Source organism: Lagopus muta, chromosome 10 (genome assembly GCF_023343835.1).
Source record: "Lagopus muta isolate bLagMut1 chromosome 10, bLagMut1 primary, whole genome shotgun sequence".
In the NCBI taxonomy this organism is placed as follows: Eukaryota; Metazoa; Chordata; class Aves; order Galliformes; family Phasianidae; genus Lagopus; species Lagopus muta.
In genome coordinates this window covers 13,120,816-13,136,594 of record NC_064442.1, presented here as the reverse complement: position 1 = coordinate 13,136,594, position 15,779 = coordinate 13,120,816, and the positions used below count along the sequence as shown (strand labels likewise).

Genomic DNA, 15,779 nt, shown 5'->3' with positions numbered 1-15,779 from the left:
GTATAATTACAAATTTAGCAATCCTGAGATACGCCATCAACCTTTGATCTTTCACTTCATTCCCTCTTAGCAAACCTACTCAACTGCATTTATTGCTCTTGCCTTTCCTTTTCATGTTGGGTGACTGCTGACTATTCCAGAAATTGGGAAGGGAACAGCAACAAGGCCCAAATGACAGTATTGTAACTTACCTGGTCTTCTAAGGACTGAGTGGCTCCATGTGCTTTTCAGCAATACCTTTGCCAACCCCATTTCAATTCCCCCAAACTTGGCACAGGAAAGAAGGGCACCTGATTGTGTTAGGTATACAGCTCACATTACACATACCCAGTGCAACTTACAGTGATGTGAATCAGCACATTAAGACCCCATGGGCAATGTGAATGTTGCTGAATTTATCTAATAGCTGAGAAATATCGCCATAGCACTTTTTCTCCAAGCTCCCCCCACTCTTTATTATAGTCCTACTGCTGTTACAACCTCTGTATATTCTCCTTCTTCTAAAACCTCAAGGTCACATTGCTCAAACTCCCCCAGATTCCAGACAGTAACCTTTTCATACAGTACCTCCCAGGAAATTCAATTCTTGTCCACCCTATCAATGAAGATGTAATTATTTCTCACTATAGAACAGGTTTGTCACTATATATCTCCTCAAATACCAGATGAATTTGTCATGCTACTTGAAAGGGCAGTGTAAATACTTTCTGGAATGAACAGCACATCTGAATTTCTCTTGCTCCATCAATCAACTTCAGTAAAGATGGAAAATTTCATGGGCAGAATAACTAAGAACATTCAAGAGGAGATTCATGAGACTTAAAAGGAAATTCTGGAGAAGTAAGCAGTGTTATTAGAAAGGAAATCAAGAGAATTACAAAGCAACTAAGAGATAAAGTACTGAAAGAGAGAATTCAAGTGTTCAGTCACAGAACATTGATAAAGTCTGAAATAGCAAACCTGATTTTATTCTGAATACTTACTCACAGTACTAGAGGCTTGAAATATGCCTTATTGAATTATTGAATTAGAACAGATGCAGCTGTTAGGTAAATTCAACACTTACCACTTTATACTGCCAATCAATTTCAAATATTTCTCAGAACATGACAGTGCTATTACAGTTAAGTGTTAGATATTATTCAAGTATAGTGTATTTTCCTTATAACACTGATACAGAGACATTAACACACTGGTCATAAATATAACTAAGTACAGGACAAACACATATTACATTACATAAAACAAGACAGACAAGACATTGAAACAGCAGCCTGAACTCTCAAAGACAGCTGCTGTACAAGGAAAGCAAGATTTTACTCAAGATTCCAAAATTTTGCTGGAACTTAACTAGTATTTATCAGCCTAGTCTTCAAAATTTTGTTCAGGGAATGTGATACAGCAAATAGGAATGAGCACCTTTTTTAAAAAAAAATCCTCCTTAGTTATGCTGTGTGACCCCTCAATACCTCCTGTGATTTTAAAGCTCCTATTTTATATAAAGAAGTAGCAACTGATTGATAGGAATTACTGCATTGTCTAAACTAATCAGCTGTATGAAAACATCATAGCAGTCTTTGATGTGCATCTACTGCTGAAGTAGGCCCACAGGACCAACATGTTCTAAAGGACTATAATCATCCACATCTTGTCTAACACTTCAACCCAACTATTTAGGAACTACTTCAGTAGTGCATAAGTCTCCTAATTAATGATTTGGCCAAGCAGTTTCTAACTGAAAGCACTGGTAGCATGCAGATATAAACACTCCCACCAAACCACAGTTGTGCTTCTTTGGCCAGTAGACAAGCAACGTATTGCATTGCTCAAGTCCACTGAGATGTGCCAAACTCATGAACAAAGCAGGGCAGGGAGGGCAGTATTATATATGTTCTGCCATATATCTTCTTCCAGGCTCCTAAGGTGGCTTTCTTTCTGCATTTGCTCTTGTGTCTTTTTTCTTTTTTCTTTTTCTCTTTGTTGTTTTGGTTTTGATACTATATAAAGCAGATTTTGGTTAATAATAATCTGGCATCCGTCAGTGGCTGATAATTCCATCTTCTCATCCTTCTGTGTGTCTTCTTTTACTTGACCTAAAAGTAAAACTGTGCATCCATATTGAAGTTGGCTATTTTTCAGTTTGTCTGGAGCTCTTGATAGAGAAGTTTTCAGCTGGTTATTAAGTCTTTAGTGGGAAAATTTCTTCTTTATTCTCCATTTGTGCAACATAAAACATCATTCGCTCACTAGTACTTTGTCCTTTCATGCAAGTATCTTCTGCAACAGAACAGGATATGGCTTCCCTCTGGTGTTTGGTCACCTTTTATTATCCAACGAATCTGAGACTAAAGCTGGAGAACAGCTCATGGGCCATCACCTAGAGACAGTTCAATTCAGTAGTTAGGGAATTCCGTGTGAAATCTGAGTTCTGCAGATAATTTTGTGCCATGGAATCAAATATCCTTCTCTCTTTTCAGTCCCCTTCAGAACAGCTCCCTATATTTGCATCAATCCATTCACATTGCCTACAAATCTAAATATTTATTTTCTCCCCTCTACTCTTCTTAACTATGTAATAATATTACACATAAAGTAAGTTTTCTGTGGCATGAAACTGCAATCCATTTCAGTTTCATTTGCACAGATATCAAATGAAAAGATCTAATCTCACCAGGTTTGAAATGGAGATAGTGTCAGTAAATGCTTTTGTTGCTTATTTAAATTTTGCATTTCATTTGAAGATTTTTAGCTTTATTATCTTAAACTAAACTGCTTCCTATTTCCTACACTGGCACAGATTGGAAAAACTGACCATGTAGAATGGATAACTGAAAAGAGCAAGCTTTCACCTCTCCCTGAACTTTTTCTTAAAAAACCTTAAAAAACAATGCCCTTAAAAAAACATTGTGGTTGCACCTTCCCTTGTTTTCCCATAGTGTCCCTTGTGCCTGTATCTGCCTGTCCAGAATAGTCTCTGCACTGAAGACTCCTTAGCAGAAGGGTTTGAAGTGTGCATCCTTCCAACTTCTGTACTGAGACTCTCCCTGCAAGTTCTGCCTCTGATAGAACTGCCTTTTTCTTGGGTTGTCTTTGAAAGCCTCTCTCTGCTCAGCCATAAATTCAAAAAGGAAGAGATAGGGGCTGGATTTCTGCCCTTTCAGCTGCCAGCATTCCACCTAAAATCTGCACTAAGCTGGGAACAAACATTTATTTAACAAACAAGTTCAACACAGGGAAAAACCCATCAGCCTTAAATCTTCTGCAGTCTGTCCAATGAGCACATCAGGCTTCAAAGCCAATGCTGGATAACTTTCAGAACAACTCTTGCTCTAATGGGCTCTCATCTTGGTTCTCACAGCAGAGGATCTCTATGAGGCTGAAAAACAGTTGTGTGAGTGATCTTAGTTTTGTGTTTTTGTTGCTTTTTTTTTTTTTCTCTCTTTATCTTCTATTTTCTTCTCAAAGTCGTTTTCCATGCTCCTGCTTAATTTATGACTAGTTTGTCTAGGTCAAATTGAAGAGGTTTCTCTTAATGCCTGAGATGGAAGGATTTATTTTCAGAGAGAAAAATCAGGAGCAAATGATTTCTTGGCTGAGGAGCATAAGTACACTGAACCATGACTGTTCTCTGCCTGGGCTCAGTTCCACTAAAGGCAGGTTGCATAACTACTGCATTCACTACTAGCATGACGGCTTCTTTAGAAATGAAGACTTGTAGTAGCTACGAAAGAAAAGAGTATTCAACTAATGCTTTTCTGTCAGTGTCTCCTTTCCTGCACGCTGAGATTAGGACTGACCACAGATTTCTAATACCTTATATAAATGCCATAAGAAGAGCAATGAAGGGGTTAGAGCTGCCTGTTGCATCTAAAAACTCCACTATTAAAGCTTTTTTCCACTCTCTCTCAGACTGCTTGCTCTTCTTTTACAGAAAGCCTCCTTTTTATCAATTGCACTTGGTCCATCATCTCTACCTAAAAAAGGACTGAATAGCAATCTATTTTGTGATTTCTCAGCCATCAGATTTGTCTCAGTACTTCTTCAATTCTGACATTTCTCTGTATGAATTCAAAGCAGCATATTTTGTTTGCTCAGCATCCCTTTGAAATGGTGTTCCTTTCTGTAGCTGCACTTTGTCTAAATTTAAGATGCTAACAGCACAAATCTGTTGTGGTTTACACTGAAAGAATAAATCCCCATCTACACTTCAGAGCTAGACCTGAATATACCAAGATGAATACTGTAGAACTGATTACTAAGTGATGTGCTCATCCTGCAGTCAAGCAAGTACTTACACATTTTTCTTGTCTGGTTCATAGTCTCCTTTTTTTCAGCTTCTAAGAAAAGTACTGCTGATAATTTTGACAATTTTCTTTCCATTTCTATTCTGGGTTAACGAGTTAGCCTGTGCTCAGTCTGCTCTTATGCATCAAAAAAATTGAAGTGTTTCAGAAAGTATGCTTTCCCAGCTCTTAGGTTGTTATTTTTCAATTATATTATGTAAATACAAGTTATTGATAGTTATAAACCTTATTTTATAGATACCAGCCACGAAAGTATTTCAATAACAAGATACATGGCAGATCTGTGTGACATTTTTCTGGACCTCGGTAGCCACTGCACTCTGCATTTCATTAAATGTAATGCCAAGAAGATGTGTGTTCAAATGTACTCTGATGAACACATTTTCTAGGTTTCACAGAGCAGAGATTTTATAACTGTCTCTTTCAACATCCTGGCTTTTAAGAAGTATATACAAAAGTATAAAAAAATACTACGTGCATGAAAAGCTCTGTTTTTCAAAGTGCACACACATCTGCAGTGCTGATCTTCCCAGTGGTGGACAACTACAACTCTCTGCACCCAGATATAGCAGCTATTTTTAAGCCTTTAATTAAAGCAGCATGCCAGTAATATGCTAGATATTTACTGAAATGCAGTACAAACACACACCACAGACACCACCTAATTAAAAACACTAATTTGGCACCATCTGACCTGATCAAATATCTGCTACAAAAATCTTTACTTAGTTCTCTAATCACAATGCAATTGCAAGCACTCATGCAGCTCTCAAGTAAACTATATTAAAAGAAAAAACATACAAGAAATACAGAGAGTAAAAAGTACGTTCTCTGTGACTACATACATTTAATTGATTTTGAAAAGCAGGTAGTCAGGCATCAGATAAAATAGATATATTTGACAACTAAGTAGTGAGTTAGTTGTCTCACATTCTGCTCTTTAAATAGGATGACAAAAAAGATCTTGAAGAACTTTCTGTGTAGATGAACATGCCAGTAAATACATGTTACACGATTCAAAATGCTAAATTCACCAATTAAAACTGGCATTTATGATATAACTATTATTGGCCCACGTTTTATGCATGTTTTTGCCAAAACACACAATGGAATTGAAAATATTTGCTATACCAATACAGCCCACTAGAGGCCCGGTTACATGGAGTAGTTTAGAATATACTTAGAAGAAATGTAATGCAGTATTAATAGAATCATCTGGATTGCCACCTATATCCCAAAGTGTCAAGTTCTCTAGTATTTTTAATTGCAAGAAAAACAAACAACTTCATAATATGGTGGTTAGCTTCCTGAGACTTCAGGATAGTAATTGTTCCAGTAATGCTTTGAGTAGATAAATTAGATTATTAGAGATATTTTCCTTCATAGAATATTGTGGTAAAATAACCACTTGCTGTGATGCTTGAGAATAATAAAATTGGCAAGCTGAACTAGATATGATTTTTCATCCCACTTCTTTCCTACTCACTTGATGTAAAACAGGATCTCTTAGTATCACACATCAGATCATCAGAACTCCATCAGAATCTTGTAACCAACACACAGACCAAGACAAATATAGGCAAATATCATACAGATAGAGGTATACATAATACCATCTTGATAAAAATAGAAAAACTCCATGTCTAATCAGATAACCTCTAACAGTACATTGCGAATGTCTTAGATTAGAATAGTTTCCAAACGTTTGATTTAGTAGACATGTGATATCCAAACACACACACACAAAAAAAGATATTTCATGAACGTCTCTACTCTGTGAAGTAGCAAGGCTTAGCATAATACTGCTGTCTGTCTGCCTTCTACTCACATATAGGAAGAAGACCCTTAACTGATCTGAATGCTTCAAATTAAGTTATATATGGTATGTTTAGTTCATGGACTGACACAAAGTGTTCCAGAAAGTCATCCTAAAGTATATAACCCAAAGGCATGGGGTTAAACTGCTTTTACTGTGCCTTTCTGCTTTACTAGTCCCAGATGTTTAACTCATCTTCCATTGCGTTTGTAAGTAAGGTGGCATAAGGAAACTGCACAGAACACAGCTCTCTGGATAATGTACCAATTGTTTTACTGGTTCTCACCTCCTCAACCATGTGCTTAACTTTCTTCTGTTGGCAGTGGACCATATCATCCAGATGCTTTATTCTCTCCCTTAGGCTAGCTGCTACCTCCTCCAAATGCTGTGACCTAGCAAAAGATGGAAGAGTTAAATGTATAAGTGAGAAGGTATGCAGCAGAAGCAAAACAAGAATAAACTGCCAGAATCTCATTACAAATCAAGAAGATCTGTACAGAGGTAGGCAAGTCAAATTCCACTGGCAGATGAGTATTTTATTTGTCTAAACTACATCTTACTGGTAGTGTAGTAGTCTAAGTAGCTGTCTCCACCCAAGTTCACTCACCTTTCTCTGGCATTCTGGCACACTTACTCATAGCCCAAAGTGCTGACAGTTAAGCATAATAATAAAGCTCATCTTCTTGAGACATCTGTTTTTCCTTGAAGTAAAAGGCATTTAGACAGCTAGATCTTTATCACCTGAAAGACACATTTATCCTGGCTTACAATCACCTGCAAACCTTTTGGAAATATAAACTAAATAGAATCCAAGGAAGCACATCTGCAGCTGTCCTTTTAAGTGCTCTCCTACTACGGGGCAGCTGTGAATCGAGTATTTGGCATAGTTGCCAACAGTAGCAGAAAGCTAACTGGAGTAGAAATAAGTCAACAACAGTCAGCAAGAGTTGCTGCGGATGTTTTTAGTTTATACCTATGGCCTTGTATAGAGATTCTGTTTTTCTTAAAAGCCATTTAGCACAGAAATACAACATTCTTCAAACTCCTACCAAAAACTGAAACAGGAGGGAATATTTAAGAGACTATTGGCATGTTGGCCATGACCTCCTCCATTTTTATCTGAATATACAGTTTTCAAAATTCATAAATAAGAGCAATTTGTGGTTTGCAAAATAAGCTTCTGTACTGCTAGGTTCAGGACAGATTCGAGAAGTGGAGGAGGGGAATCAAACACAAAAAGAATTTTTTAATCTTGCTCCGTGCACAGCAGAAGAAACTGCTGAAGTCGCAAACAGAACAACCATTTTAAGGAAAAGCAGCAGATGGCAAACTGTATGACATGATTCTATTGAATGTCTGAATTGCATGCTGTTTCCCCTCCATAAAAAGCTTCTGTTAACAGCACTCTATGGAACTGTAACCTCAGCACTTGGACAAGGACTCAAAAAACAAGGCATTACTGCAAGTTTTTTAGTCACGCATGTTAAGGTCTCACAAAGCCGCAGTTTTCATTTTGCAACTGTAACACACATCTTGCCTCATTAAAAGATTTTAAATTAAAGTACTGCAAGTAATGGAGAAACAGAAGAGATAACATTCCTCAGGTGGAGAACTTCAGAACAGACCTCATCATGTGAATACAGATTCACTGACTCATTGCATAGATTGCTATCGTATGCTTGCTCACTCTGCACTGCACAAATTCCTGTCTCTCCTTTACCCTTTTTACTGCAGCATAACTTTTCATGCTGAGTGGGCAGAGCAGGATTCACTGAAGTGGGAAGAGTATCAGTTAGACAGTGGTAAAGGAAAGAAGGAAATAGTTTTTCATCTCCATATTCTATGTTGTGTGGAACATCTATACATTTTAAAATGTTGTTTTAACAGACTGACATGAAAAGCCATTATTTCCCTGAAACCGATAAGAAGGTCACAGATCAGTGCAACTAGGCAATAAGGTGCTCTGGGCAGAGACTTCCTCTTGCGTTTGTGCATCATATAGAAGAATAGGATGCCAGAACTTCAAAACTTTAAAACTGAGTTTCTAGGTCCCCAGAAATATCAATAGTAATCAAGTATGATTGTTCAGTCTCTGCTTATAAATCATTTTTACCCACTCTACTAGTGTCATATAAGCATTTGAGAGTAATAGACACAATTCTCACTCCAGTGGTAGTTACGCTACCTTGGTGCTGGATAGATTTCTCTTGAAACCGTAATTCTGGCTTTGCGTTAAACTTTCTTTTGCCTATTTGTGACGCTGCATTGGTCTCAAAGAAGTAGCAGTGGATGCACATGTCATCCTTGGGCAGAAGCAGCACACCCAGGTGCCACCACACCATTAGCTCTTCCTTCTTTGCCTCATGCTTTCCAGAACAACCATTCACAGAGGTCTCATTGCCAGCAACATCACTCTCACTTCCCTCAAATAACTTCACAACCTATTTCTGCACTGTGATGCTACAGGACAGATTTTTCCACACCTTCATTTTGTTCATGTGCATATGTTCCCCACATTTGTAGACCTGCTCCTCCAAACGTCAAACATATTCACTGTTTTTCTTTTATACAGAAGACAAGTTGGCAGTCAGATGCAAAACTCTTGCTCTCTTCATCAGTTCAAATTATCAAAGATAAACTTTTTTTTTTATCCTACAGCTGATTTTATCCTATCGCTTCATATTGATACAGAATATATTTTCTTTTAGAACCATATCAAATGGTCTAGAAGGTGATGACCAAAGTGTTTGTAGTTAGCATTATACTACAATGAATTTGGGAATGCAGATTTAAGAAAAATGCAATCCATTAAATATGTTATGTTGCACATATTCTGCATGTTTGCAAACAACTTTTCAGGACAGATGTATGGAAGCAATTTGTGATTAATCCTCTTCATATTTTTTTTATATTTGAACAAAGAACTTATCAGATGGACAATGTCTCCTAAACTGCAGATTTCAAGTTAGGAAAATAAAATTCAGATGTCCAAAAACAAACCAACCAACCCCTAACATTGTCTAGCAATACTGTTCATTGACGAAACATATCTCACCTCTCACTGTCAGAGTTGCTTTCAGATTTTGCTCCAGATAGTTGTATTTCATTTAGTTCCAGTTGTTTTTGCAGCTGGTGACGTTCCTAAACAAGAAATGCAATAGCCTCCCTCAGTTTTCCATATGTCAAAATGTAAAGACTTCACTAAGAATAATATTTCATTGCAATTCAAAAGACCATTTGTGAAATGAAAATAGAAAGTAATTAAACAAATTTACAGCTGCTAAAGAGGATTCATTCATCGCCTATATCCACAGAATTAAATAATAGAATCAAATTCCAGCTATCCAGACTTATCAATCATCCATTTGAAGATGTGCAGTGATACTTGAAACTGACATATTTAATGAAGAAATGAATCATCACTATCTTTAACTACATAACTGTCTTATTTTCCATGCTATCCTACCAAAAAGATTTCTCATTTCAAGGCAGAGATACAAGCTACTCCTCTATTTCTTCCCTCCAAAAACATCCTTTTTCAGTCATCCACAAAGTGCTTGTGAAAAATCTGTGAGAACTTGGGAACTGAGTGAACACAGATCAATAGAGGAATCTGCTATCCAGTTTAATGGGAACTTAACAGAGCCGTTCAGTTTTACTCTGCAAATATCAAGTAGATGAGAGCAAATTAAATAACTAAAGAAAAGAATCTCATCCGTACTGTAAGAACAGTGTTACAATTCCTTTATTCATTGCATAATACTTATAAGCGATAGGCTGCAGCCCAGATGAAGTTAACAGAGCTGCTGAAGTGGCCTGTTAAGCTGACATGATTCCTCAGAGTAATCTTTAATTCTACTAATGAGACTTGTAAGCGTTAGACAAAAAAGGCTCAATATAAATGCACATCAGACTAACCAGTTAAGCCAACAAGACTGGCCATTAAAAATATATTCCTCAGCAGTAGCAAAAATTTACTACATTGAAGTCCATACTGAAGTAGATGAAAAAACATTTCACTTGTAAAACACAAGATTATATTATCTTTACTTACTAGAATTTCTCAGTACATTCTCTGTTTCTTTATTCTAGATACAAAGACCCAGATCTCTAAAGATAATGTCTGCTATTTAATTAAATGGGAGACACCAAAGTACATCCTAGAGTACTGAAGACTTTTAAAAGTGCTGCTCTTATCCCTTTTAGCATGACACCATACAGTCTAAGGATTAAACAGTAACATTCATTCTTAGTTCAGTGAATGATACTAGAAAATGAAGAAGAAATTTCACTGTAACTGCTGGAGACAGAGGATATATAAAGCTTTCAGCTTTCAGTTTCAGATATTTGAGAAGGTCCAACAGATGTGATTGAGAAAAAAAGATACCAGGCAGGAAAAGGTATTGTGATACTCACAGACATAATCATGCATTAGAATAATAATAATCTGAATACTACTGTAAATTTTGTCCCAGAGCAAAATCCATAGAAGAGAAGGAAGGGTGGAAAATAAAAAGAAACAATACAAAACTGCTGAAACTAGTTTTATGGTAGTGCTGCCAGTGTAGCAAGAGATAAATGTCTCAAAGCATTTCTGCTTTCAGAGATTTAAAAGGCAATCATCGAAGAAACAGTTCTTAATTACATTTTAGTAGGGATTATTGAGCTAGGGGGAGAAATATTTTTTTAATACTGTCAGAAAAGAAAGAAGGTAGATTTTAGATTGAAAAGCATTTTACTCAATCTTTTCTTCCCTTCCCAAAATATTCTGAGACATCAAAATGAGGTAGAAGTCTACATGGAAAAATGAAGCGGCTGCTACATATCCACAAAGAACATTCAGAACCTTTTAGTTTGAAGCCTTCAGATTAGCATTGTATTCAAATGAGAAGAAATTTGGAGATACAGTTCCAATCAGAACTATAAATAGTTTAATAACAAGGCCTATATCTTACTAAAATACATTTTAGTAGCCCTACCAACAAAATTTCTATGAGCTTTTGGGTCATTTACGATTAATTCATTAGGCTTGGGAAACCATGTACACAGCAGGAAGACAAAATGTTTTTTTAAAATGATGGTTTACTACATAAAGCAGCTCTGACCACCAAAAAAGCAGAAGAATCACTTAGTCACAGTGTCTCCTTGATAATCTAGGTGCATTTATTTATATGGATGCAATAACAGAAGTGGTAAATCACTGAGTATGGTACTGAGCAACAGGCAACTAAAAAATAAATAACGTTCCCTTCAGGTACTTCTCCCTTGTCTTTGAACATGACAAGCTACTAACTCTCATACCTCTTCCATGCGTTCAATCAACCGATCCAGCTCACCAATTCTCTGGTCTTTCTCCTGTATACTTGTTTCTGTAATCTGCATCTTCTTATTTGACTCCTCAATAGCCTTCAGAAGCCGGTTGGTTTCCTCCTTCATGTAAGAAGATTTACAGTCACAACATACAGTACATTAATGAGAAATGAAACCATTCTTAGGCTGTAGCATCAAGACAGCAGTTTGTAAGCAAAGCTCAAAGCTGTTCACTTACCTAGAAATCTGGAAGAGTTGTGATCCCAAATGTGTATAGAGCATGGGGCATTTTGAAGCACAGAGCTATTGTAAAGTATCATTATGAAAGTGTGAGGAAAACACCATTTCTTACATATTTGTTCTCCCTTCTGAATAGCAGTGAAGAAACAGGATGAGAAACTACGCTATTCCAATTGACAGCTTTTATCCTGTTCAGCTATGTACTTTCCTCACACATAAAACAACAGGAATAGAAACAGGCTAGGGAATCTACCTTCAATCTCAATCATCTGTCTTTAGCAGTTAGAAGAACATGACAAACTGTTCAAAAAAGGTTTTACTTGTGGGTGGAATGAGACGAGGAGACATGAAGAATTACTGTCTAACTAATGTCCAGTGAAATTTAACCTTTCCTCCTTCCCTCTTCTAAAATATCACTAAAATTGGACAAAAGTGGTTTGTTTGTTTGTTTTTTAACAGATCAGAAGCTTAAAAAAAAAAAAAAAAAGGCCAAAATACTTAATTTTAAATTTTGAAGCCTATATTATCATTACTGCTGCTGCGTTTGAATATACTTTTTTCTCAGCCCTAAAACCCCAATAGCTTTGAAAACTGTGTAATGGTGGTTTGACAAGTCACAAAGAAAGAAGCATATGCACACTCTGGACTATTAGGTGATTGAGAAATGACACCCAAACTGAACACCACTTTTACAGACCAAATATACATACTAGGAGAATTTCCTTCTCAGCTTTATGTTTCTGCTCCTCTTCTCTCAGTTTTTCCTCATATTGACTGTACAGTTTTCTCGTCATCTCTCTCATGACTTCCGCATTGGCTTCTTGTGATGATTCCACCTACAATAGGGGAAAGGATGAAAGTTACAGTTGACCCATCAGTCAGTAGAGCACAGATGTCTGCAGGAGAAATGAAACTGATATGAAACTAACACCTTGAATTTTAGCTCCATCTTGCTATAAATTTGACATAATTGAAGCAGATTTTCATTCGTGTCAAGATCATTTACAGCATGGCCAATGTAGAACTCATTCAAATTTGTGGAAGTTACTATTTCATCAAGTTTGATGGTGCCTGAATTTAACCAACCATTGCTTCTCCAGGAACAGGTCATGACTCTTTACTGAGCCCTTCCATAAGAGTGTCCAAGTCACTGGAAGACTCCTGCCACTTTACAAAAGTGTATTTTAGAGAGAATAGATTTAGCTCCTGTTTCTAGATGGCCATGAACTCTTAAAGTAGTGATTACCTTAAGCTGAATCTAATTTACGTGTTGTTAAGCAGAAGACACAGATGCGCTCTCCTCTCTCTTGCTTGTTCACGTACTACTCTTTGTGCAAGCACAAGAAACAGGGTGATCATGGAGAAAAGTTCATCAGAGAACAAACCAGGCTGAAAATTAATAGACCCAGGGATTGGACATGGTTAATTTTTAACCATAGGATGAGCAACTCTATCACTGCATCAAGGAAGAGGGCAAGAATGGCAATTCAGAGACAGGATTTCCCCTTTAGGGTGGTTCAAAACACTCACTAAAACACACCCTCGGTGATTAAACACTGGATAGGACATTTGCAGCTTAGTCCATTTACTATGTAAACTCCAGTAAAAGCAAAGTAGAACAGCTTCTCCAGGACTTAGTTCTCTTACTAGAGATGCTATAAATCAGAGAAGGTTATACTAAAATACTGTGAGAGCTACAGCAGGGAGAAGAATGAAGTGATCCCTGTTGATCACACAACCACAAAGCCCCTGGTTCTGATTTCAAGGTTTTGTTTGTGTGGGGTTCTTGTATTTTGTTTTTTACTTCTTTGCTTCAAGGACTGAAGGGTTTATAAAACCCTTGTGTTTATCTTGCGTGGTAGGAACAAGTGTCCTACTGCCCTGTAGGATAATAACATATTTCATTCCTTGCAAAGGGACTAAGCTCTGAAGGATTCCACTTGTACTGCAATTTCTCCCTGGGCACCTCACCCAAACAGAAACAGGGACAGAGGTAGTAATTTGCACTTTTTGAGAGAGACTACTTATACAGCCTCTAAAGCTTTATTATGAAAGGAAACTAGAAAATGAATTGTAAGTTGAAGTAAACTAATATTATTAACCATTCATCATTAAGCATAAATACAGGTCACTAGAGAGCCAAAAAGAAACATCTTCTATGAACAAATTAGACATGAGTAAACCAGAGAGAAAAAGGTTTACAGAAGAGGTGCTTTTTTTTTTTTTCTTCATTTAAAGGAATTAAAGGAATACTTTTGGCAGACAAGCGAGATGAGGGAAGAAAATGGGCAAGCTTTCTGCCATATGAAACTATATTCTGCATTTATTTCTCTGAAAGAAATAGCTTAGTTGTTTTTCCAAAAAACTTGCTGTTACAGTACATATTGACTGACTTTATGGGTCATAAAACTGAGGAGATTACCTGTCAAAAATTTGACAATACCATGTAAACAAACTCAACATCAAGACATTCTTATGGCACTGTACAAAGTTATGAAGTCTCTTAACTTACATCAGTGGACATTGATTACTACTTAACAGTTTGAACTTCCACCTGCCAACATGCCCTGATAGTAATCCCATGTTATAAGGAGTCTGACTGTTGCCAGCTGAGATTCTTTGTTGTCAAAACAGAATTCATTTAATATACTTCTAATGCTCTTACTGTGCAATGTTTTCAGGGGAGTTTATATACTGCACCTTTAATTTCAGTAACTGATTTTCAATTTGTGCTGTTTCCAGTTGTTTCTGCTTCTCTCTCAGCTTTTCCATAGATTGCTCATGTGTGTGTTTTAAATTCCTTATTTGTTCCCTTATATCAGAGTTCTCCAAAGTAACATCCACCAGAGTTTTCTGAAACAAAGAGGCAAACCACATATTATGATTCAGAAATAATTCGGTGAGCTAACATAGTCAAGAAAGTGTAGAATAGGAAAAAAAAAAAAAAAAAAAAAAAAGAAAACCAAAAAAACAACCCACAAGTATTTAAGGCAATCCTGATTTGTCAATGTAGTGTGAACAGTGTTGCAAGTTTTAACATTTAAAATTGTTTTTTGTTGTTTTTGGTTTGCTAGAGGGTGTTTCCATGAGGAATATACTCACTGAAATCAAGTCCTGGAGCACGACAAAAAGAGGAAGGAATATGGATACATTTAAGTACAAATATTACTCCCAGTAATCTTCCTTTCTTCTCTCCAAGGGCCGTATATATAAATATATATATTTTATATATATATGTACTAAAGTGAAAATAACTATGACATACAAGAAAGCAGGAACTTTTTGAGTTTAGATACATGGGAATTTGGAACCCTCTAAAACAGAAAATACATCCCCACATTCTCCCTCCCCCAAAATTTCACAACTATGTAAAGCCTCACAGGTATTTAGCATCCACACATGCCACTTCTATCTCTATTAAATAGCAAAGGTAGGAGAGCCAGGATGTGCTCTGTTTTGCACAACACAGAACAAATCACATTTTTACCTTAAGATATTTTGTAGAGACATGACTAGTGGCATTAGTCTGCAGCAGATTAGTATCTCTTGATTGTACAGTCTTTTAATGTTGGTTACAAAACAGTCACTGTATTCTTTTCCTTAGTGTCACAAATTAGCTGCCTCAGATATCCAAGACAATACTTTATGGCTTGTTTAGTGTTAGAAACTATTTTTGTTATTCATGTTTAACATACGCTTTTAAATCCATGTCAGAAAAGGAAGTTGTCAGCTGTGAAACAGCTGTTAAAATGTACCTGCAAGTCTATTGATGCTGATGTCAAGGAGCTGTTCATTTCACTAAAGCTATCTAAGGCTGCAGCCTGCACTCGCACATGATTCTCTAAGGATTCCTGATGAGCATTTGTCACCTGAGCAGGAAAAAAAAAGAAGTTTTATATAGAATAATGATCAAGTTTACCTATTCTCTCAAAGGGACTTACAGAATAGATAGATCCCATGGCTAATTTTCACAGTACTAGGATGCTTAAAATATATAGACCCCAAACCACATGCCTGTACCTCAAAAACAAACAAGTAAAATATATAATTCAAATATGCTAACAGAAGTGAACATAAAGTGAAAGTGGCTGTCTGCTGTTGAACAGTAA

At 36.6% G+C, this 15,779-nt stretch overlaps 1 protein-coding gene across 6 annotated transcripts in view; it reads right to left on the bottom strand.

The window, feature by feature from the left end:
- Positions 1–15,779, bottom strand: part of LOC125698004 (myocardial zonula adherens protein) — a 156,285-nt gene that overhangs the window by 101,537 nt on the left and 38,969 nt on the right. For all 6 annotated transcript variants that reach the window (XM_048955787.1, XM_048955788.1, XM_048955782.1 and 3 more), the window contains 6 exons: positions 15,426–15,539; positions 14,371–14,523; positions 12,381–12,506; positions 11,422–11,550; positions 9,176–9,261; positions 6,407–6,512 (listed from right to left, as the gene is read on the bottom strand). In XM_048955787.1, coding sequence (XP_048811744.1) covers positions 6,407–6,512; positions 9,176–9,261; positions 11,422–11,550; positions 12,381–12,506; positions 14,371–14,523; positions 15,426–15,539 — 714 coding nt within the window. The remainder of the gene's footprint in view (positions 1–6,406; positions 6,513–9,175; positions 9,262–11,421; positions 11,551–12,380; positions 12,507–14,370; positions 14,524–15,425; positions 15,540–15,779) is intronic.